Source organism: Trichomonas vaginalis, chromosome I, assembly GCF_026262505.1.
Source record: "Trichomonas vaginalis G3 chromosome I, whole genome shotgun sequence".
Taxonomy (NCBI): Eukaryota; Parabasalia; order Trichomonadida; family Trichomonadidae; genus Trichomonas; species Trichomonas vaginalis.
In genome coordinates, this window is record NC_067203.1 from 14,499,307 (window position 1) to 14,521,471 (window position 22,165).

General features: G+C 32.2%; 7 protein-coding genes across 7 annotated transcripts, besides 4 other annotated features; 4 read left to right on the forward strand and 3 right to left on the reverse strand.

Moving 5' to 3' along the window:
* Nucleotides 1–4: 4 nt before the first annotated feature.
* Nucleotides 5–4,394, forward strand: TVAGG3_0986230 (uncharacterized protein; the record flags this gene model as incomplete). The annotated part of the gene is made up of 1 exon (XM_001582573.2): nt 219–4,340. The coding sequence occupies one exon, from the start codon at nt 219–221 to the stop codon at nt 4,338–4,340; it is 4,122 nt and encodes a 1,373-aa protein (XP_001582623.1).
* A 339-nt stretch (nt 4,395–4,733) lies between these two features.
* Nucleotides 4,734–5,555, reverse strand: TVAGG3_0986240 (glycine-rich protein family; the record flags this gene model as incomplete). Its single annotated transcript, XM_001582572.2, has 1 exon — nt 4,734–5,555. One exon carries the CDS (start codon nt 5,553–5,555, stop codon nt 4,734–4,736), a length of 822 nt encoding a protein of 273 aa, XP_001582622.2.
* A 1,573-nt stretch (nt 5,556–7,128) lies between these two features.
* On the forward strand, nt 7,129–9,328 carry TVAGG3_0986250 (ubiquitin-like family; the record flags this gene model as incomplete). Its single annotated transcript, XM_001582571.2, has 1 exon — nt 7,142–7,744. One exon carries the CDS (start codon nt 7,142–7,144, stop codon nt 7,742–7,744), a length of 603 nt encoding a protein of 200 aa, XP_001582621.1.
* Nucleotides 9,329–9,629: 301 nt separating this feature from the next.
* On the forward strand, nt 9,630–10,154 carry TVAGG3_0986270 (BspA type Leucine rich repeat region (6 copies) family; the record flags this gene model as incomplete). The annotated part of the gene is made up of 1 exon (XM_001582570.1): nt 9,630–10,154. One exon carries the CDS (start codon nt 9,630–9,632, stop codon nt 10,152–10,154), a length of 525 nt encoding a protein of 174 aa, XP_001582620.1.
* A 200-nt stretch (nt 10,155–10,354) lies between these two features.
* TVAGG3_0986260 (surface antigen BspA-like family) lies at nt 10,355–11,719 on the forward strand (the record flags this gene model as incomplete). Its single annotated transcript, XM_001582569.1, has 1 exon — nt 10,355–11,719. The coding sequence occupies one exon, from the start codon at nt 10,355–10,357 to the stop codon at nt 11,717–11,719; it is 1,365 nt and encodes a 454-aa protein (XP_001582619.1).
* Nucleotides 11,720–11,787: 68 nt separating this feature from the next.
* Nucleotides 11,788–11,914: a mobile genetic element.
* Nucleotides 11,915–12,158: 244 nt separating this feature from the next.
* TVAGG3_0986290 (concanavalin A-like lectin/glucanases superfamily) lies at nt 12,159–14,657 on the reverse strand (the record flags this gene model as incomplete). Its single annotated transcript, XM_001582568.1, has 1 exon — nt 12,252–14,648. The coding sequence occupies one exon, from the start codon at nt 14,646–14,648 to the stop codon at nt 12,252–12,254; it is 2,397 nt and encodes a 798-aa protein (XP_001582618.1).
* An 89-nt stretch (nt 14,658–14,746) lies between these two features.
* Nucleotides 14,747–14,783: a mobile genetic element.
* A 759-nt stretch (nt 14,784–15,542) lies between these two features.
* Nucleotides 15,543–15,572: a mobile genetic element.
* Nucleotides 15,573–16,336: 764 nt separating this feature from the next.
* Nucleotides 16,337–16,374: a mobile genetic element.
* A 612-nt stretch (nt 16,375–16,986) lies between these two features.
* On the reverse strand, nt 16,987–21,870 carry TVAGG3_0986330 (guanylate cyclase protein; the record flags this gene model as incomplete). Its single annotated transcript, XM_001582567.1, has 1 exon — nt 17,060–21,556. The coding sequence occupies one exon, from the start codon at nt 21,554–21,556 to the stop codon at nt 17,060–17,062; it is 4,497 nt and encodes a 1,498-aa protein (XP_001582617.1).
* Nucleotides 21,871–22,165: the final 295 nt, after the last annotated feature.

Genomic DNA, 22,165 nt, shown 5'->3' on the forward strand with positions numbered 1-22,165 from the left:
ACAGAACTGATCCAATTGTAGCAGAATTTGATAAAAATACAAAAGATAAGAAAAAGCAAATAGAATCACAGCATTACAACGAATTACAACGTTTTGAAAAGGTTTGGAATGAAAAAGCATCGCAATATGTTTACGATGACTCAAAATTAAATGAATTAACTGAAAAAGAAAGACAATTAATCGAAGATGGCAACATTGATGCTGCGGAAGAAGTCCATATGCAAATTGATGCCATGCGCTACGAAGAAAACGAGAAAATACAAAATGCTTTTCAGAATGACTACATGAACGCACGTCAGCACCTTACAAACCGTCAAGAATCCGAAATGCAGCAATTCCTCAACCAGCGCAAGCGTCTTCGTCAGCGTTTAATTGACAGAAGCGCTGGAATGATCTACCGGCCGATTGAACCTGAGCCAAAGCCACGTTCAATCACAACAGGACTTCCTCCTGCCAGAGATTCGACCAGCCGTACTACAATGAAGACGATAGAAAACAACAGATTAGTTCCAATTTCAACATCCAAGCCAAAGAAGAAAGCCAAGAAGAAACCACAGCAATCGCAACTTCCTAAATTACATCAGCAGGCTCCTGTCAAGCAGCCAATGGTTTCAATTGCCATTCAAACTACTCCAAGATCTGATTCCGATGAAAAGTCAATGATGTCGACCCATTCATCCAACTCCGCCAAGTCCATAGCCTCCTCAATTTCATCCAAATCGAAGAGAAGTTCGCAATTACCAAGTCCGATATCTCCGGCCTCAAAGAAACCGAACATGGAAGAAGAATCCTTGTCCTCCTCATTCGAAGAAGCCTCTGCCGCTGATTCAACAAGGCCAATGCACGGATCAGCCATGATTTCCGCTGAAGCTTCTTTCGGACCAGAAAAAAGTTATGACGGGGAATCGAAGAAATCCAGCAGCAGTGATGATGAAAAAGCGGACGAACCTCCGAAATCCGAAGAAAAGCCAAAAGAATTATCATCTCATTCCGAAAACGACGAAAAGAATGAAGAAAAGTCCATCAAAAGTGCTAAATCATCTGATTTCGAGTCTGACGCCGAGAAAGAGAAGGAAAATGAGAAATCTGAATCCGATAAATCCGAAAAGGACAAATCCGATCAAGAATCTTCCTCCAAGGATGAGTCAGAAGACAAGAAATCTGATGACGAACAATCAGAAACATCCGAAACAGAAAAATCTGAAAAATCAGATGAAGAAAAACCAGAAAAAGCTGAAGAAAATCATCAAGAAGAGGAAGAGAAGAAGGAAGAGGCCAAGGATAAGGATCTTGCCGATGTTTTGAGGGATCATCTCGATAAGATGGACGATGATGAGAAGAAAGACGAAGAAAAACACCAAGAAGAAGAGGAAAATAAGGAAGAAGAGCCACTTCTTGCAGGAATCCTCAAAGACAAGCTCGAACCAAAGGAGGAAGAAGAAAAGAAGGAAATCGAAGAAAAGAAACAAGAAGAGGAAGAAGAAAAGAAAGATGAACCACTTCTTGACAATCTCCTTCAAGATGTCCTCGATCAAAAGCACAAAGAAGAGGAAGAAGAAAAGAAATCTGATGATTTCGAAGATTCAGAGAATAAAGAAGAAGAAAAAGAGAAAGATTTAGGAGATGTATTACGAGAAGAACTCGAAGACAAGAAATCATCTGATTTCGAAGACGATGAAAAGAAAGATTCCGAAGAAAAACCAATTTTAGCAGGAATTCTCCAAGACAAACTTCTTTCCAAACAAGAAGAGGAAGAAAAACCAGAAACAGAAGAAAAACACGAAGAAAATGAAGAAAAACAATCCGAAAAAGAAGAAAATTCAGAAAAGAAACCATTACTTGGTGAATTAATTCAAGAAAAAATTCAGTCAAAGGAAGAAGAAGAAAAGAAAGAAGAAAATGATGAAGACTTCGAAGATTTCGATGAAGAAGACAAAGAAAAACATGAAGAAAATGAAGAAGAAGAAAAGAAGCCATTAATTGGTGATTTATTACAAGAGAAACTCAAAGAAAAAGAAGAGGAAGAAAAGAAGGAAGATGATGATTTCGAAGATGAAGAACCAGAACAGAAGAAAGAAGAAGAAAAAGACACAATTTTCGATGACATAAAAGACAAATTAGAAGAAAGACCTCATGATGACGACGAAGACTTCGAAGATTTCGATGATGAAAAACAAGAAAATCATGAAGAAGAAGAAAAGAAAGAAAACGAAAATGAACAGCAACCAGAAGAAAGATCTCCTCCTTTACTTGGAAACCTTCTTCAAGAGAAACTCCTCGAACCAAACAAAGAAGAAGAAAAACAAAACGAAGAAAATGATGAAAAACAAAATGAAGAAGAGGAAAAGAAAGAAGAAGAAAAACCCGAAACAGCTGGTTTGTTGTCTGGAATATTAAATAAAGATTTGAAACAAATGGAAGAAGAAAAACCAAAGGAAGAAACAGAAGAAGAAAAGAGAGAATTACCTCCAAATGAAGAAGAAGAAAAGAAAGAAAATGATGAAGAAGAGAAACCAAAAACAACTGGTTTGTTGTCAGGAATACTAAATAAAGATTTAAGTCATTTGGAAGATGAAAAGAAAGAAGAAGAAAAACCAAAAGAAGAAGAAAAGAAAGAAAACAATGATGAAGATGATTTCGAAGATGATGAAGAACCAGAACAAAAGAAAGATGAAGAAGAAAAACCAAAGACAAATGGTTTATTATCAGGAATATTAAACAGACAATTACCTCCAATGGAAGACGAAAAAACTAAAGAATCAGAAGAAGAAGAAAATAAGAAAGAGGAAGAATCAACTCCTTTCTTAGATAATTTACTTAAAGACAAAGAAAATGATCATAAAGAAGAAGAGGAAAAGAAAGAATCAGAAGATTTCGAAGATGATGAAGAAGAAAAACCTAAAACAAATGGTTTATTATCAGGAATATTAAACAGAGAATTTAAACCTAAAGAAGAAAACAATGAAAATGAAAATGATTTCGAAGAATCAGAGAAGAAAGATGAAGAAGAAAAACCAAAGAACACAGGACTTTTGTCTGAATTATTAACAAAGGAATCAGTAGAAAAGAATAAAGAGGAAGAAGATTCTTTACCTAAAGATGAAGAAGAAAAGAAAGAATCAGATGATTTCGAAGATGATGAAGAAAAACCAAAAACAAATGGTTTATTATCAGGAATTTTAAACAGAGAATTTAAACCTAAAGAAGAGGAAGAAGATAAGAAAGAAACTGAACAAGAAGAGAAACCAAAACCAAATCTTTTTGGTGGATTCTTAAACAGACAATTACCTCCAATGGAAGATGAAAACAAACAAGAAGAAGAAAAGCCAAAACCTGCTTTGTTTGGTGGAAATTTGAAGAAACAATTACCTCCAATGGATGATAAACCAAAAGAAGAAGAACAAAAGCCAAAGCAATCAGTTCTCAAACGTCAGTTACCTCCAATGGAAGATGACAAACCAAAGGAGGAAGAAAAACCTAAACCAGCTTTGTTTGGCGGAATTTTGAAGAAACAATTGCCTCCAATGGAAGAAACAAAGCCAAAGGAAGAAGAAGAAGAAAAGAAACCATTGTTATCAAACTTGTTGAATGACGAAAACAAACCAGAAGAAAGAGATTTCAAACAAGAAGAAACACATGAAGAAGAAGAAGAAAAGGAAGAGAAAACAAATCTTCTTTCAACTTTGTTATCGAAGAATGATGACAAAGACGAAGAAGAAGAGAAGAAAGATGATGATGAATCAATAAATGATGAAGATTTCGATGAAGAAATCAATAAAGAAGAAGAAAAGAAAGGATCTCTTCTCGACAAACTCCTTACTAAACCAGAAGAAGAAGAGGAAGATTCACTTGAACCAAAAGAAAGAGAAATCAAAGAAGAACCTCCAAAAGGATTAATCTCTTCAATGTTTGGCAAATACAACAAGAAAGAAAAAGAACCCGAAGAAGAAGAAAACAAAAAGATTCTAACTCGTGATTTCAAACCATCAGAAGAAGAAGACGAAAACGATGATGAAAATGATGAAAAAGAAGAAGAAACTAAAGAAGAGGAAGAAGAGGAAGAAGATAAAAAAGAGGAGGAAGAAGAAGAAACTAAAGAAGATGAAGAGGAGGAAGAAGATAAAGATGATGACGAAGACTTCGATGATGATGAAACTGAAGAAGAGGAAGAGGAAAAGCCAAAGAAAAAGAAGAAATCTCTTTTGAACAAGAAGAAAGGAAATAAAAAGAAAGAGAAAGCCGAAGAAGAGGAAGATGATGACAAATTAAATTCTGAAGATGATGATATCCTCTCCGCTGATGATTTCGATGACGATGAAGAAGATGATGATGAAAATTAATTTTTATATGATCTATTTTTGTGAGAAAATAAAAAAACATGTTTTAATTTTTAATTATGAAGGCACTCTACAAGTAGTGATAATTTTCACTCATAAATTTTCATTATACCATATATTTGATTAGTAAATATCTTAATATACTATTTCAACCGCAATAATTGAGCCTTTTACCAATCCAGCTGTAATATCAATTCACGCCTGTAAATTTTATTTTGATTGGAAAACTAATTCAGATGGGCTTAAGTGTAGCCTTAATGCTTCTCAGGAGAATTTTAACATGGCTCATAGAATCCTTATAAGTTAAGGAGGGGAAAAAAGTATGATTAGCATGATTAACTTTTATTCTAAAATTTATGAAAAAAAATTGTAATTAATTTTTCATTTCGAATCAAATTATCTATCTCTGTATACGCGATAATGGATTCCTGGTCCTGGTGTTATCATATTATTAATGCCAGGTATGTAATAATGTGCATCAGCTAATCTTATTTTTGCCTGATATCCATCATTATATGGATGTCCAAAGAATGTATCTCCGGATAGAACTTTGAAGTGATTAATTTTATTAATAATAGCAGGATTAGCACCATAAGAAAAATTATAAACAAAGCCTGATCCGCCTTGATTATTTATACCTCCATATAACCCACCACCGCCTCCTTTTCTACGTCTCATATTTTCCTCATAATCTGGGTCACGCGGATAAAGACTTGGGCAATTATGAACATCTGAATTTTGACCATATAATTCTTCAAAATTAGCATTACTTTCACCGCCTCCGTTAGGTCCGCCACCAGCAATTATAAATCTATCATGAATGTCCTGACTAGTTCGAAAATCTGTAGCTCCACCTCCAGAATAATCGCATCCCATTCCACCACCATTATAAATCGGTGTTTTTATGGTCTTTTGTTCGAAAAAAGATCCACCAATGTGAAGTAAAATATTGGTAGTTTTTGGAAATGAAACAATTCCGTAACTATATCCTAGATTTGAACCGCCGCCGGTTGCTTCTAATATGTAAGTACCTCGTTTAAACGTTAAATTAATTGCTGAACAAGTATATGGATCGGGACATGGATATTTAAATTTGCACATAGTTTCATAGCAAACTGGGTGATTAACAACTCTGTCGGGGAACTCATAATCATATGAACCAAAAAATGCATCATATGAAAAACAGGATTTTGGTAAAAATAATAGCATTATCCCCATTTCCTGCTAGTTCCATAGTGCAGTCAATTTCTTTTCTTATTTAGCGGTTGTTCTCAAAAAATATCCAATAGTATCTGACACACTTACTTTTTAGCATCTTTATATGATGTATTATATGAATTCATAAGGATATGATGGAACTATTCAATTGGGACACGAATATTTCAATTGAATCGTTTGAAGGATCACTATCAATATTTTCTCAGTATAAAAACCTTTATCCGAAATATCAAGTATAGCAAATATGCGCATTGTTATACAAACAATCAAATTTCATTGATATTATTTTGTAGTGTAGTTTCAAACGGCGGGATGACTAAATGCATTTTTCATTCGGTGAAATATCCGGTGTTACTTAGAACATTTATTGAGCTCGTATAAAAATTTAATAGTATTAACTCATGCAAATGGATTTTACTTGAGAAATATCCATGCATTTATTGTGAATTTATTCAATGTAGATATACCATATTAGTCTCTTAAGATAAAGATATACTCGCTCCCAATAAGATTGACTAGATTTCCATTCAGAATGGAAATGGTATGAACTTAGAGATTTCAGGCTTTTAAGATGGAAATTTTCCCACTTTTGGATGAAAACGTAATATGGGAGTTAATATAAGCAATTCTTGAGGTAATTTAAAAAACAAAAAAATCTATCAAGACAAATATTATTGTATCTCAATATTCATGAAATTTTTCTTATGTCATTGAGATTTAATTATTGTTTATCTTTAGAATTTGATACACAATAAATAAATAATATTATGAAGATGAATTATTGAACAGGCATTTGCATTAGCCAATTTGTAATATATCCAAGCATAAATCTAAATTTTCGAAATGAATAAATTCTGACACTTTATTGCCAGTTGAATATCAGGAATTTTGGTTTTATCCAAGATGCGAAATCTATTAAACTTCTAACTATTAAACGAGTACATTGGGGTTAATCTAAATATCAAATTTGAGTTCAAAAATCCAGTCATGTCTATTCAAAATTTATATTGTAGATTAGTATATGCTAATTATATATAGAAAAAGGTTTTTTATGTAAGCAGTTAGATTACGATTATTTTTGAGTTTGAATATTTTTGAATTGAATGCAAGGCGATCGAACGGTGAATCAAACTAATTCCGACAAAAATCGGTGGCGGAATTAAACCATCTTATAGATAATAAAGTCATATGACATACGAATTTTAGATTAACGATAAGTGAGATGACTACGAATATGGATCCATAAAAAATTGAGCCCTCTTTCATTGTATTCTTATATGATTCAGAAAACAATTTATATTTGTAATTCGAGATGAGATCATAATTGTCCGAACAAGCACATTTTTTCTCTCAAAATTGTGAATAATGTAAACTTGAAAATCATATTTTTAAAATCGCTAAATAAATGGAGATATATGTTATCTGATGTTATTAAAAAAAATGAAATAAAGGTTGATAGACACATTTTTTAAGACATGGTTAATATTAAAATTCATAACATTTTACGCATATTATGTTTACAAAAATTGATGAGCTAATTTTTTTGATTACTCTCAATTCTATCAATTTTTATCAAGCATCAAAATATGTTATGTCTTTCTAGTTTAGCCGGTGCTGACACCGGAAACCAAATATGCTTACACATATTCACTCCTGGATGGGGCATCAAGAAGATAAAAGTTCAATTATCATTTTCGATTAGATCTCTTGATAAAATTTATCAAATGACTAATTACTTATATAAAGGCTCATTAATGTCGAAGGATTGTACCTTTGGGTACTATGGAGTCCAGGAAGGTGATTGTTTAATAACTGTTTCCGCTAAAATTCCCGAGGCACAAATTAATTCACGCATCTTGTCTCTCTCCACAGACTCATCTCTCAGAAACTATGCGAGTTTAACGAATGCTCGTGAATGTACAAAGCTCAATGATTTAAGATTGCTCAAATTAGAAATGAAACCGTCCAAGTTTAGATCTACAGTTAAAAACATGCAGAATAAGCGAAAAAGCGAATTAATAGAACAGCACAGCGTATCTATAATGCCAGAAGCACCCTCAAAAATCTCTTCGGAGCCATTGCCAGTATTTTGGCATAGTAACGCTCCTAAGCCAAGGCCAATTACCAGAACGGATTCTGGATTCTCTGTTGAAGAAGGCGAAATTGATAAGAGTCAGAAATTATTCTGATTTCTTTTCGTTTTCTTCAGCAATTTTATTATATAACATCTGATCAAATACATAAGTATACAGCTCAGGTTGAATATTACATATATATTTTGTTTTCTTTTGTTTGATAAATTGATTTTTTGTTCATATCTGAAGTCGATCATTTTTCGTCATATGACCTTTGGCTTGTCAAAAGGAATTATGTTATGATTCTTGAAGAATTAATGAAAATTACCATGATTTTTACTATTCAAAATATTATTCCAACATTTTTTCGGATCTGTTCTCAAATTTATAATATATCATATATGTATAATTAATTAAGAAAACATCATGAATTCCAAATTTTTCTTGATTTGGAAAATTCAACTATTAAAATTGTTAGAATTACAATGATTTTTAGAATTTCAAAGAAAATTTGGAAAAAAGGATGAACTTTCGGATCGATGAATCTCTATTTTTATTGCTACCTTTTATGTTTCTTATGTAAAATTGAAAAATAATGCCAAAAAGAAATATTATGAAAAAAATTGTAAGAATTTGAGTATATAACATTTTACAAAGTAAACTAACTTGGAGTAAATTATTGAATAAAGCATACAATTTTATTGGGCATCCAGGCTATTTGATAATAATAACCTAAATTACTATATGGATTATTGCTATTAGTTTGGGCATACTTGTAATAGAAGGGAAAAACAATTCCTGATAGCGAAACTGAAAGATTCCATGAAATGATGATGTCAAAATTGAAAGAAAACAAAATATGATTTTCGAGGTCATCAAAACCATTTATCGGGTTAATTCAATTTGTATGATGATCTTAACCATCTTCATTACCAGAAGTCAATTCGATCGATATAGTTTTTGTAAAATAAATCGCTGAAATAGTTTGAATCATCGATGATATGGATTTAAAGTTATATATTAAGATACGATTATTACAAAAAATCGGTGAAAATTTAAGGTGTTTTTTAAACTTGTTTTACTCTGGGTGATTAGACAATAAGGACTGCATGCACTGAATGCAGCAGATGGATCCGTATAGTAAATGGTCGCTTCATTACGATAATGTGGATAGATGACCCCAATTTGTTTTTTTTTAATTGGAAATTCTGCCACTTTGGTTCATCATAACTTTGACCTAAATTTAAAACATGTGCGTGTATCTGAATCTTCCTTGTAAAGCTATATCCTTTTGCACATTTATATAAACAAATCATATAAGTTAATTTCAACAAATAACTTTATCTATAAACTCAAATGCCAAACCATTATCCAATAATTCAAATTTAACTTTAAGATCCTGTCCTCTTATGATTAGGCTTCTGTAAGACAAATAAAGGAGAAAATAAAACTGTATTTTAAAATAAATGAAAACCACTAAAATGGCTTAATATAATAATAGATATATCATCAGTTGCATTGCTTTTTTTGCTCAATTTCTGATTGTTGCCCCAATATTATACCAAGATTTATTTAAAGCTAAAGATAGGATCTCCTTGATGAATCCTGAAGAATGCGAACATATTTCAAATTAAGGATCATTATACAAATTCAAGCTAAAAGTCCCCAAGGTCAATTGATATACTTTTTGTAAATTTGCCAATTTATAATATAAACGTTATATCAGAATTTTTTTTGTTTCAACCTTTCCTATTCAAATTTGAATAAATTGAATGGTTGTGGAATTTTTTTTCACAATTTGGTAATTTTTATTGACACATGGAACTAAATAATTTTATTATTTTATATTTTGTAAAGTTATCAAAAATATGTTTTTCAGATTTTGCGATCATTTCATAAAGAAATAAAAATATCCATTTATAAAAGAATTGAGAAGATAATGATGGCGTTTTTGATCAATTCGATACATTTTTTTTTCCATAAAAACATTATTTTTCAAATGCTTGGATTATTTGCTTGTCTAAGTTTATCTGCATGTCCTGAATCTAATACTCTCACACTCAATGAAGGAGTACTTAGCATTCCCAATAGTTCTTACGAAAATTGTATGAATATTAAGGCAATTAATCTACCTCAGTCTTTGATCTCAATAGATTCCAGAGCTTTTTATGGATGCCAAAGCATATTGAGTATAGAATTACCTCCTAATTTGGAACTAATCGGGTCTGAAGCGTTTTCAAATTGCATTAATTTAAAAAATGTAACGTTTTTAAATCCAAACACAGTTATTAGTGAGTTTGCATTTAAAACTTGCTATCTATTAACTCGTATTGATTTACCTTCCAATCTAACAATAATTCCAGTCGGAGCTTTTGAATCATGTTCAAATTTATATAACGTTAATTTACCAGAATCAGTAAAAGAAATTGGAGAATCAGCATTTTGTGATTGCGGATTACTTATTTTTATTAATCTTTCGAATATTGAAGTAATTGGAAAAAATCTTTTTACAATACTTGTCTAACCAATGTAAGTTTATGTCGTATAAAATCAATAGGTGAATCGGCTTTTTACTTTAACAAATTTTATTTTAATTCAATTAATTTTAATAATTCACCAATTACAGTCATTCCAGATGATTTATTTGGTAACTGTGTAGCTTTAGTCGATGTTACTCTATCAAATAATGTCGAAACTATTGGTAGTCGAGCATTTCAAAATTGTATGGGTCTTAAAAAAATTATCATTCCAAATTCTGTTAAATCAATATTAAATGAAGCATTTGAAAATTGCATCAATCTAAATGAAATTCAACTTTCGAATAATTTAAATTTCATCGGAGATTATTGTTTTACGGCAACTGCTTTAACTTCAGTAGAAATTCCAAAATCGTTGAAGACTATTTCCCATGGTGCTTTTTTGGGTACCCAATTAACAAAAATAACATTTAACGATGTTGAAATTATAATGGATTGGGCTTTTGCAAGTTGCCAAAGTTTAGAGTCTGTGGAAATACCAAACACCATTAGAATAATTGGTTATGGTGCATTTAAAAATGGAGTAAGATTAAAATCAGTTATAATACAATCGCAAAACCTACAATTGGGAGAAGATATTTTTAATAATTGCATTGGTTTATCAAAAGTAGATTTGTTTAATGTAAATATAACCGAACTTAGTGAAAAAATGTTTGCTAATTGCAATATTTTAACAATTGTATTACTTCCACAAAATCTTACAAAAATTCCATTCGGATGTTTTGCAAATTGCTCTTTACTTAAAAGTATTGATTTTCCAAAATCACTTGAAATAATTGGAGAATATTCATTCTTTAATTCCGGATTAACAAACATTGTTCTCACAGAAAATATTACTGAGATTTTATCTCATGCATTTTCAGGTTGTAAAAATTTAACAACAATTGAAGTAAAAATCAATAAACAGACTATAATTAATGAAACAGCATTTTCTGATTGTGATTTTATTGAATCTATATCAATTAATTCGAGCTTTGTCAAATTATTTGATGATAATAATTTGAAACTAAAGGTTCAAAGTATCTACTTTAATTCAGAGTCATTTGTAGATTATCCTAAGATAAATGATTTCCAAAATTTATCATTTGTCAAATTTGATAAATGCAATTCTGATGCAAGTATACCTGCCGAATTCATTACCAATACAAACAAATCAGTCACGATAGAAATTCAAGATAATTTGACAAAAATCAATGAAAACTCTTTTTCGAAGATAAGTATAAATGAATTCTTTTATTGCGGTCAACAAATAATACCAGGGAATTTTCTCGCCAATTCCATAAATGTAAGTAATGTTGAAACATCAAACTATTATCCATTAAATAAAATTGGCGGATTGAAAATCAATTATAAACATAGTAATAGATGTCCATATCATAAACCAGAAAGCAAACTCAAAACATGGCATATTACCCTTATTTCAGTTGGAGGCTCCTTAATTTTAATCGGAGTTATCTGCGGTTTAGTCTATTTCTACATAGTTAGAAAGGCTCAGAAAAAGCTTGAAGCCAAAAGTGAATTAGAAAAAGCTGTTTTAGATGATTTTGGATGAACTATCTGTTACATTAAATTAATAATAAATATTGAATATATATGTGATACAATTTAATAGTTATTATTTAAGGGTGCACTTACGCCCCAATGACATGGCCTTCAATTCATATGTTTAAGGTTAATTTTCAATGGCGCTTCACGCCAGCTGTCAAAAATTTGAATTAAAGTCAGATTGGCGTAAGTGCAGCCTTAAAAATTTTATCTAATATTGAGCATTAAATTTAAAACAAAACTGTGGCATAAAACATAATTTAAAATAAATCTAAACAACAAAGGTCAATACATCCTTAAGAGGCGAAATATTTATGTGATAATAATGAATGGATAATCTTCATTCCAATATTAATATTTGTTGATATAACCGTTATTATTGTTTAAAATATAATAGAAATATATATTTAGTCAAAATCAATTCATAATCAAAGAATGAAGATATTCCTGATCACTAGATAGTAATTGCATCTTCCTTCTCGACTTGCAGCAGAAGAATGTAACTGCAACGACAATTGATCCACATGAAGTAATTACAATTATTTCACGTTTTCCAGTTTCGAATCATGTTCTGGAGTGTTTGTTGCTGCAGGAGTTTGTTCTGGACTTGGAGACTGTGATGGAAGAGGAGATTGTTCTGGTGTTGGTGCAGGAGACTGTGTTGGCAAAGGAGACATTGTTGGTTCAGGAGAAGGAGCTGGAGGAGGGTTCTCAACTTTATCAACAATCAAATCAACATTAGAATTGATAGCGAAAGAACTGACTTTTGCATAAGAAAATTCATGCGATGTGTTGACATCATTACCCATATCCCAATGGAATATTCCTGTTGCTCCTTTCTGTCTCATGTAATTGGCTCTGAAGTAAACACTGTTATAGCTATTGAAATGATAATCATATCCATCTTTGTTTACAACAAATGTTTCTCTTGTGAAACTTGGCGTAATTAAGTTTCTTATTCCAACAGGTGGTTTCTTCTGAGTTCCATTAACTCCATCCGTTGTTGTTGTCGCCCAACTCATAATGATTTTGTCATTAGTGTGTCCGTAATTTATGAAATTGTCGTAGTCCTTCTTGAAATGCGCATCTGTGAAGATTTCATTGGAGTTCGGTCCATAGTTTTGGAACAAAAAGCGATCGACATATTGTATATGGTCCTTTGGGAACTGGTAGAACCATGTATGTGGCGTTATTGAAAGAGTTTTATCTGGATTCATTTTTGTCTTTGTTCTTTTAACTAAATCAGCATAATAACTCCATTCTTCAGCGCTATATGGCCATTCAAAATCCAAATCAATTCCACAAAAGTCATCATGAGTGTTTGCAATATTTGCAAGTTCTGTTCCAAGCTTTTCTCTTATGTTTTGATCAGCCAACTTCGTATTCCAGTTTTCAAATCCACCGAAACTCATGATAACATTAGCTCCTCTTCTACCAATATATGCTTCTTTAATGATTCTGATGAATTCTTTCCATGAAAACCAATCGTATCCTAAATCATCTTTCTTATCAAACTTCCAGTAACTGTCGTACTTCATTAATGTTGTAACAACCATTGTTTTGCTGAAATATGACATTGTCATTCCATTTTGCATGTCTTTCAATTTGTTTTCGTCATAAAATTCATCAGTTATAGCAACTTCATCCAAATAACCATCAAAGTTCTCTGCCAAGATTACTTCTGTGTTTTCAAGTCCTGTGAAGTTTGTAAGGCCTTGTATTGCTTCTCCACTTGGTCCTTCATCAGCATTTCCTGTCCAATCGTTAACAGCAAAGAGAACTTGGTGCAAAGCATCTTGTGCTGTTTGTTGTGTTGAAACTCCTAAGAAATACCATTTCTTTACGTCAATTTTGTTTTTGATTGTGTAATCATGACCATTTATGTGGACAATGATCTTCTTTTCATCAGAACTGCCAAGTTTGATTTGTAAACCTTTATTTTCATCAAGATATTTCTTAATAATTATTGCATTTTCAACCCAATTTTCAATGTAAAGCCAAGTACCGAAAGCAAATGTTCCAACAGGTAATGGTTCAACACCACCATTCATTTTGGCTCCCTGACCCTTGAAATGAGCAACTCCTGACCTTCCTTCAAATGATTCAACGTATTCAGCGTTCTCAAGTGTAGCATTGTTGAATGGAAATGGTAACCATGCATGACCTGTCTCTGATGTCTTTCCTGAAAGGATAAGAAGGTAGTTTGCGAGTTGGAATTTCTGGATATCAATAGCACGATCTGAGAATCTGATGAAATCAGTGTAGGCAGCAGCAACCATGTATCTGAAGAGATTGTTATCGGTTACTTTCTCTCTAGAGACACCAGAAGTTGACAATGTTCCGTGGTGATTTCCTTTGTAATCAACAATATTGGGGCAGGTATATTGATCAAACTTCCAGTAGCCTAATAAATCGTTCCATTGTGGATTGAATTCATTCAAAGTATTTTGCCAGAAATTATCATAGTCTCCGGAAAGTGTATTTCCCCAAATTCTGAATTCATCAATGCGTCCAACGAAACCTAAACCAATGTAAAATGCGCGTTCATCAACAGGAATCTTAATATTTTCGTTTATTGTTTGAATTTGTTGGTTATTTATCATAAATATAAGAGAACCGTTACCATTCATTAATGTGATGTGAACCCATGTATTGACTTTTAATTCTGCTGATGTAAAAGTGAAATCTTTACCATCGACGTGAAGATTTAATTGCTGTTCTTGTCCTAATGATAGTCTAATAGCATCTCCTTTCTCAAATACATGTGCGCCTGATTTCCATTCTGAAGGACAAAGCCAAAATTGGAAAGTAAATTTTTCTAAATTGTCTAATTCTTGATATCTTCCAAGAGACAATATGCCATTACCTTCGAACTTAAGGGCATAGTTCTCTGTAAAAGAAACCGAATTAATTCTCTGAAGCAGTAAGGAAAACATTAAGAAAATATCAAACCTTTCGATTTTCTGAGACATTCAAAATATTATTTTTCAGAAAAATTAATCAATTTAATTTAATTAAGTAGAAGAAATCAATGTAATAAACAGAAATTCATCAAAAGTGACAGCTCTCAATTTTTTGACATTTGTAAATTCTAAATTGAATGAGAAAAATGAAATAATACTAAGCATAATACAATATTCTAGATTTAATTATAATTAGGAAAAAGTTAGTTTTGAGAGTACTTTTCATAGGCATATAGAATGAAATCTTCTGAAAAATAATATCACATAAACTCATATTATTTTCTAATATATAACTATTTTATATAAAAATCAAATTCAATGATCTTAAAAGCGAAGGATAAACCTCAAAATTTACGAATATAATGAGTGGGAATATAATGCTTATCTATCATAAAACCATATGAAATATCAATTTTTGCTTTACGCCTAATTTTTGACGACAATTAGCAAAAAATGTTAAATGTTAACACTCAGTCCATTTGAATATGAAAAATAAAATTGACTTTGATTAAATGTTTTTATTTATCATGCAATTCTTCTTGCGACCAAAGATTTGAATAAAAGTTCAAAAAATAAGATAGCTTAAAAAATAATATACGGTAGTGTTTACTAATAGATGAATAGTATATAAATTCTATTAAAATGGATTTGATCCAAAAAAATATATAAAATTTGATCATAAATAAAATCGTTTTAAATTACTTCTTCATTTAAATTATAACAATTATTTTTGGTTTTATATTTTTTTGGATCAAATCCATTTTAATAGAATTTATATACTATTCATCTATTAGTAAACACTACCGTATATTATTTTTTAAGCTATCTTATTTTTTGAACTTTTATTCAAATCTTTGGTCGCAAGAAGAGTAGGTGACAAAAGTGCTTACTCTTAAACAACCATCGGATTTCCGGGTGAAATCGTGACACACTTTCGTCTTTCGTAGGCAGTGGTGGTTGTTACAAAAGGTAACTTCGAATGTAGCGTGAAATCTGCAAAAAAAATTCTGAAATTTGAATGGAGAACACAAAAATTGAATAGTTTACGTCAATAAAAAAGAGAAAAATGAAGCCAATGTGTCTCGAACCTAGGACTTAGAGCAGCAATCCCACTGTTTATCACATTACATAACATGCATCTCTCACCTCAGTGAATGAGATCAACTATATGATAACTTTTTCCCCATTATATTCTTGTGGAAAAGTGACAAATAGCAACTTTGACCCTCTCTCGTCGCAAGAAGAATTGCATGATAAATAAAAACATTTAATCAAAGTCAATTTTATTTTTCATATTCAAATGGACTGAGTGTTAACATTTAACATTTTTTGCTAATTGTCGTCAAAAATTAGGCGTAAAGCAAAAATTGATATTTCATATGGTTTTATGATAGATAAGCATTATATTCCCACTCATTATATTCGTAAATTTTGAGGTTTATCCTTCGCTTTTAAGATCATTGAATTTGATTTTTATATAAAATAGTTATATATTAGAAAATAATATGAGTTTGTGTGATATTATTTTTCAGAAGATTTTGTGTTCTTCTTCAAAATTTTATTTTTTATTAAAAAGAATCTTTACAAAATATACATTTACTTTAATTAATATTTAAAAACGTGCTCTATCAAAAGTTCCAAAAATTCAATATTTTAGCTTTTCTGAGGTGTCACTTTTGATGAATTTCTGTTTACAACAAGTAGAAGAAATCAATGAACCAAACGATAATTTTGATAAAGAGAAAAATCAAACAAAGTTCTGAGAAAACGTTACACCAATGCTAATTACATGATCAAGATCAATATTATTACATTTTCTCAAGGTGGCATAATTAAAATGGAGACTTCAAATTTCGACTAATTTTATTATAGAACATTACGCAATACACTAAATAGCTATATCTTATTTCCAATAAGAATTTTTGGACAATATTTAGAATTTTATTTCTTGAACTCACTGAATTTCTAATTGATATCTAAGATATAGCCAAATAATGCATTTTTAGAATGAATAAATCGATAAGTTCTATATTTTAAAGGGTTTGGGACTATATTTCGATTGAATTCATGATATAATCTGAAATTATGGCATTTTAAACGACATAAAACTCCATAAATATACTAGTTATACTTAGTCATTGAGCGATTTACATTTTTAACTCTATAATTAGACATTATAATATGAGATTTGATGAAAAAAGGAATCGAAAGATTTACAATACGATAAATTACGCTATTATATAATGAATTAAGACAAATACGAATTCATTTACAAGATTTTTCCCTAAAAATTTCAATTAATTTGTATAATTAACGGAATATAAACAAAGTGATTTATGAAAATAAAATAAATAACAAAAAATCTATAATAAAACATGATAAAACTAACTGAGATTACCAGAAAACATGTTAATAGCGAAAGATTCTTCAAGACTTGCAGAACTCCTTGATTGGTGCATAACGAAATAAGTCGTTCTGTTTCCTTTTCCTTTCAAGTATACTTCTCCTCTTTCTTCAATGACAAAATTAGATCCAGCGATCATTTCCTTTGTTTCCTGCGAAATCTGGACTTTTCCTGGTATATCAGTACTCTGCAATCTCGATGCAACGTTAATTGGGTCACCAATTATGTCAAATGTTGGCTTATCTGTTCCCAAGACTCCTCCAATCAAAGGACCGCCAGTATTGACTCCGATCCTTACTTCCAGGCCTGCGGAGAGCTTGACATTGATCTGTTCCATGACTTTTTGTATGTCCAAGCAACAATTTACTGATTCTTCAGCTGGTTTCGAAGGATTCATCTGTGGATCGGAGAAAATACCAGCAGCTGCCATGTATACATCGCCTATCAGCTTGATTTTGAGGATCGTTGGGTATTTGACGACAATTTTGTCAAATGTTGAGAAAACCAAGCTCAAATTGGACATGATCTCTGATGGACTTAAAGCAGCCGCGTAGTTAGAGAACTTTACGATATCAACGAAGAAAATCGTTGCCTTTGGAATGGTAAATGAAATATCTTTTTCGCCTCTGTTGAGTCTAACAACGATATCCTTTGGTAATATCTGGTACAATAATTTTTCGGACTTGGCTTTAGCGATTTCGGCGTCCTTTCGCTTCTTAATCTCCTCTTCTTCGTTTGTCAGAATGAAAACGATAGAATTGATCTCGGTATCGTTATCGTTATCTTTCATTCCGATCATTGTAACCGCGAAAGGTATTTTTCCTGCCTGGTCTTTGATCATCTCGATGTGGTCCTGCCAAACCGTTGATCCCTGGCCCTGTAGCATCAGTTCTATCTGCTGCTTGATGACCGCCTGGTCTTGCGGTGGCAAGAAATTGGTGATCGGCTGGCCAAGCATCTGATCTGGAGTTAATCCGAGGTTTTCTGATACGGCGGGGTTAACGATCTGTACATTTGAGGACTGGTTAGTGATGATTATGCACTCGCTGGCCCCGTAAACTATGGATTTAGAGATGGACATCTCTTCTGGAGCGGAACTCTCTTTGTAGCCCCTGAAGAAGTTCAATATGTCCTTGTTCTCCATGATTTCTTGCGGTGGAAGATGCTTAATAAAGATGAGAAGCATCCGATAGGACTCAATTACGAAAAACCTGAAAATAAGGATCATTGTAAAGCATAAAGTAAGACATAATGCACCAAAGATCAACAGAATCGAGCACCTCAATATCTTTTTGTCGTAATTCGAAACCATTAATTCTGCAATTTTGTTCGAAAACTTGTTAATACTGGGGAATAGGTGGACTTGCAGCAAATGGATGATGTTTGCCGTATATTCTGTGTCAATGGAGCCATTGTAATCTGAAGGATTTTTAATAATTTCGTCAATCATGTTCTTGAACATAGTTAACTGTGAAGAAATGGAACTGCAAGCATACATATCATGGATAGATGATGGATCTCTGCCTAATTCGCATTGGTTGTTCACTTGTATCGCATCAAGATTCGAATCCCAGCCAACACTAGTGTCAACATCATCATTTCCATTGACCAATATGTCGTTTGCGGCCATGAGAGCATCAACAGTTGACGTAATTCTGCTTTTGAGGAAGTCTGTCGTTGTAACATTTTGATTATAAGAATTTGATGAGAGAAGAATGAACTGTACAACGTTATTTGCGACTTCGCTTGCAAGGACAGTATGTTTCATTGAGTAATAGTACCAGTAAATGAGGTTTGTGCACTCATTGTTCAATGTTATCGTATTTTTCGTCATCAAAACGAAGAAAAACAGGAACAGAACAACAGATAGGAGATAAATAACTATGTGGAATATCTTGGAATTGTTAGTTTGGAGTTTTGATCCGGAGCCAAATTCGGAATTTTGGACGTAGTCAAGAGCGAGTGGTTCTTTGGCCTGTTCTTTGATTTTTGTAGGTAACGATAACAAAATTTTGAGAGTTTTGTTGGCCATTTTCTGATATGAAATTAATATGAAGAGGAATGGGATAATTGAAAGGAATCCCATGGCAAATGTAATACAATACATGATGCCGATGAAGTATTTGTTGTATCCTGAGGCGAATCCTATGTTATAATCAAAAATTGATGGATAAGCTTCAATAGAATCATCTGCTGTAGGAAACATGTTGGTCATGACTTCACAGTAGTCATCGTCATTGAATAAATTGGCTGGATATATGTTTTCGTTGTAATTTCCGGCAAAATTATAAGCTTCGAAGACCAAGAACACGATTTGGTCCTTTAGCGATGCGTTGAAACTATTATTCGGAGAACCATCTGTGCATTCTGTGATGTAGCTGTCTTTTTTGAGTAATTCAGGGACCATCTCATATGCAGAGTACTGAGAAGACAAAACGCTTGATGAAGCCGCCAACTGCGCGGCCGCCTTAATGATTTTCTGAAGGTTAGCGCGTGATTCGTTCGCACAATAAAATATAGATTGAGGAGTACTTAAATTTGATTGGACAATAGGGGTGAATCTGTTCGCATCTATCGATATATTCTTCAAAAGACTATCCGAGTAGTTGTAACGACCAACTTTTTTCGCCCAATCTACAATTGTGAAGAAATTCGAGTACTGTAAGTAGAAAATCGATCTTCCCATCGATTGTAGATCAATATAATTATCTCTGCGCCATATCAGAAGTGAGTTTTTGTTATAAGTGAATCCGGCCAAACAAAATAAATTCACAATGAAAGCAAATACAGTGAAAATAGTGATGAGAATACTATGGTAAGGCTTTGACTGTGCTATACTGTGATGCAAAGCCAATCTTACTTTAGCATCTCTTAATATTCTTTTTCCAACGGTTTCTTCGCTTTCTGCGTCAATGTAAAGGTCATTCTTTCCATTGCCATTATCGCAATGACCAGTATCATTCGTAGTTTTGTCTTTTGTCGGTACATCATGTAACATAAACAACATTTCGCTGTTTCTTCGCTCCAAACCTTCAGATCTATTAGATTCTCTCGAAGCATCCTTCATTATCTTGTTCCCGTGTATATCCAACACACCGTTCTCAAGATATTTCGGGAATTTGTAAACTAATGAACGAAATGAGAGATCTACATTAAAATTCTTACCGTCAAGGATCTCTTCAGCCTTTATGGCTTGTTCTATGGCCTTCGAGAAGTCACATTCCACTTCAAGAAGGAAGTTTACGTACTCATTTGTAATTCTCAAATTATTTGGGTTGTTTAACAATATATATTCGAAGCAATCATGCACAGCCATTATCCTTGCCTTAATATGAGTCGTAAGATGAGAGTTCGCTGTCGGTTTGTCCCAAAAACTTTGAATTGCTAATCTGCACTCATCATTCATTGATTTTAGCATGTTGTAAGTCTTGATTGTGTCCTTGGAGTTCGATGACAGTCTTCTTGTCTTGACTTTGAAGATCTGGAAGATCAAAAACCGACTCAAATAAGATAATTTTTGTTTTGAGACTAATTTCTTGTAAAGGAGGTTGAGTTTATGTGAATCCGATGGGAAGTAAGTGACTACTTGCAAAATAATCGATAAAATACTTTCATCACCTCTACAATTTTCGTTAATAAAATCAATCAAACTTCCGTCAACGAAATAGTCACATAACTCAGCAACTCCTACTGCACAATACATCATAACAGTCAAATCGTTCTTACAAACATCTAAACTATCAAAGTATTCCCCTAAATTTTCGATATCGTCTTGGTACGTTAAATTTTCAGAAATTTTCTGAATCCTCTTTTTGAAAAAAATTTTGCTGAAAATATATGAAACAAATGATAGAACAAGAAATAAAATTAATACATAATCATAATGGAGCTTTTTGATACCATATACTACAATAAAATTGATATCTAATAAAATTGTAACGATGGCGAAGGCAAAACATGTCGGATTTCGCCATAATGTGTAGAATGGTATGAAAATAAGTCGATATGCAATGTAAATTGATATGAACATGTGTGATAATATCGCTAATAGAACAAACCATGGTTTAAAGAACTGCATAATGGCCGTGACGATGAGAAGTGAGGTTGTTAAGATGAACCAGATACCGATCGTTGTTGCATCGTATAATTGGAACATGAGATTTGTAAAAACAACGGTTTTTGACTTCAATGCGAGGAAATTACAAAAGGTGACAATAGAGATAAGATAGGAGATACCTCCGAGAACGATTTCTGCTGGATACGCAACATTGTACCCTTTAGATAAACATGCAATGCCATGGCTCGTGACGTAAGCAGAAGGGGCAATAAATAATGGACATATCAAATCGATAAAGAGCACTGAGATAACAAGAAACGATTTCCGTATAGTATAATACTTATGAATATAAAAAACCATTCCTATTGACCAAATTAAGGTAAATCCGCAAACGCCGAAGCAGATGTACGTAATTATCATGTGGGGTTCGGATAGATCTGTGGGGTCTTGAAATGCAAATATTTGAACAATAATACGATAAATATTTTGGGCTGAACTTGTCAGGCGTTGATATGGAGTAGAATAAACCCATAATCCTATAAATATGATTTGCAAGGACAGGAATATTGATCCTAAACTCGAGAACCATTCCGGAAATTTGATTCCATGGAGTAATTAATCAACAAAAGGAAAGATTCTATCATATATTTCTGTCCTAGCTTCAAGTAAAAGCTCAGTTTTACTAAGCCTGTTATTTACAAGCGAATTTGCAGTAGCTGAACCTTCAGTTGAAGCCATTTCATTCTTATGAAAATTTCAAAATTATTTAATTCTCCATAATTTTATTTCCAGAGTATGATGATAGTAATATTATACTTGCGAGAAATTCGGAGTAAAATTTTCCTTCAAAATATTCAGAATATAAACTCAATTTATTGCAATATAATAAACAATTAGTATAGATTAAAATTATATAGATTTTGTCGAAACTCAATACGTTATAAATTAATGCCAGTAAACGAACGAAAGAGCATATCTAATTCTGGTTAATTTTGGTGCGGATTAGGGGAAGGTATTGTGAAGAAAAAA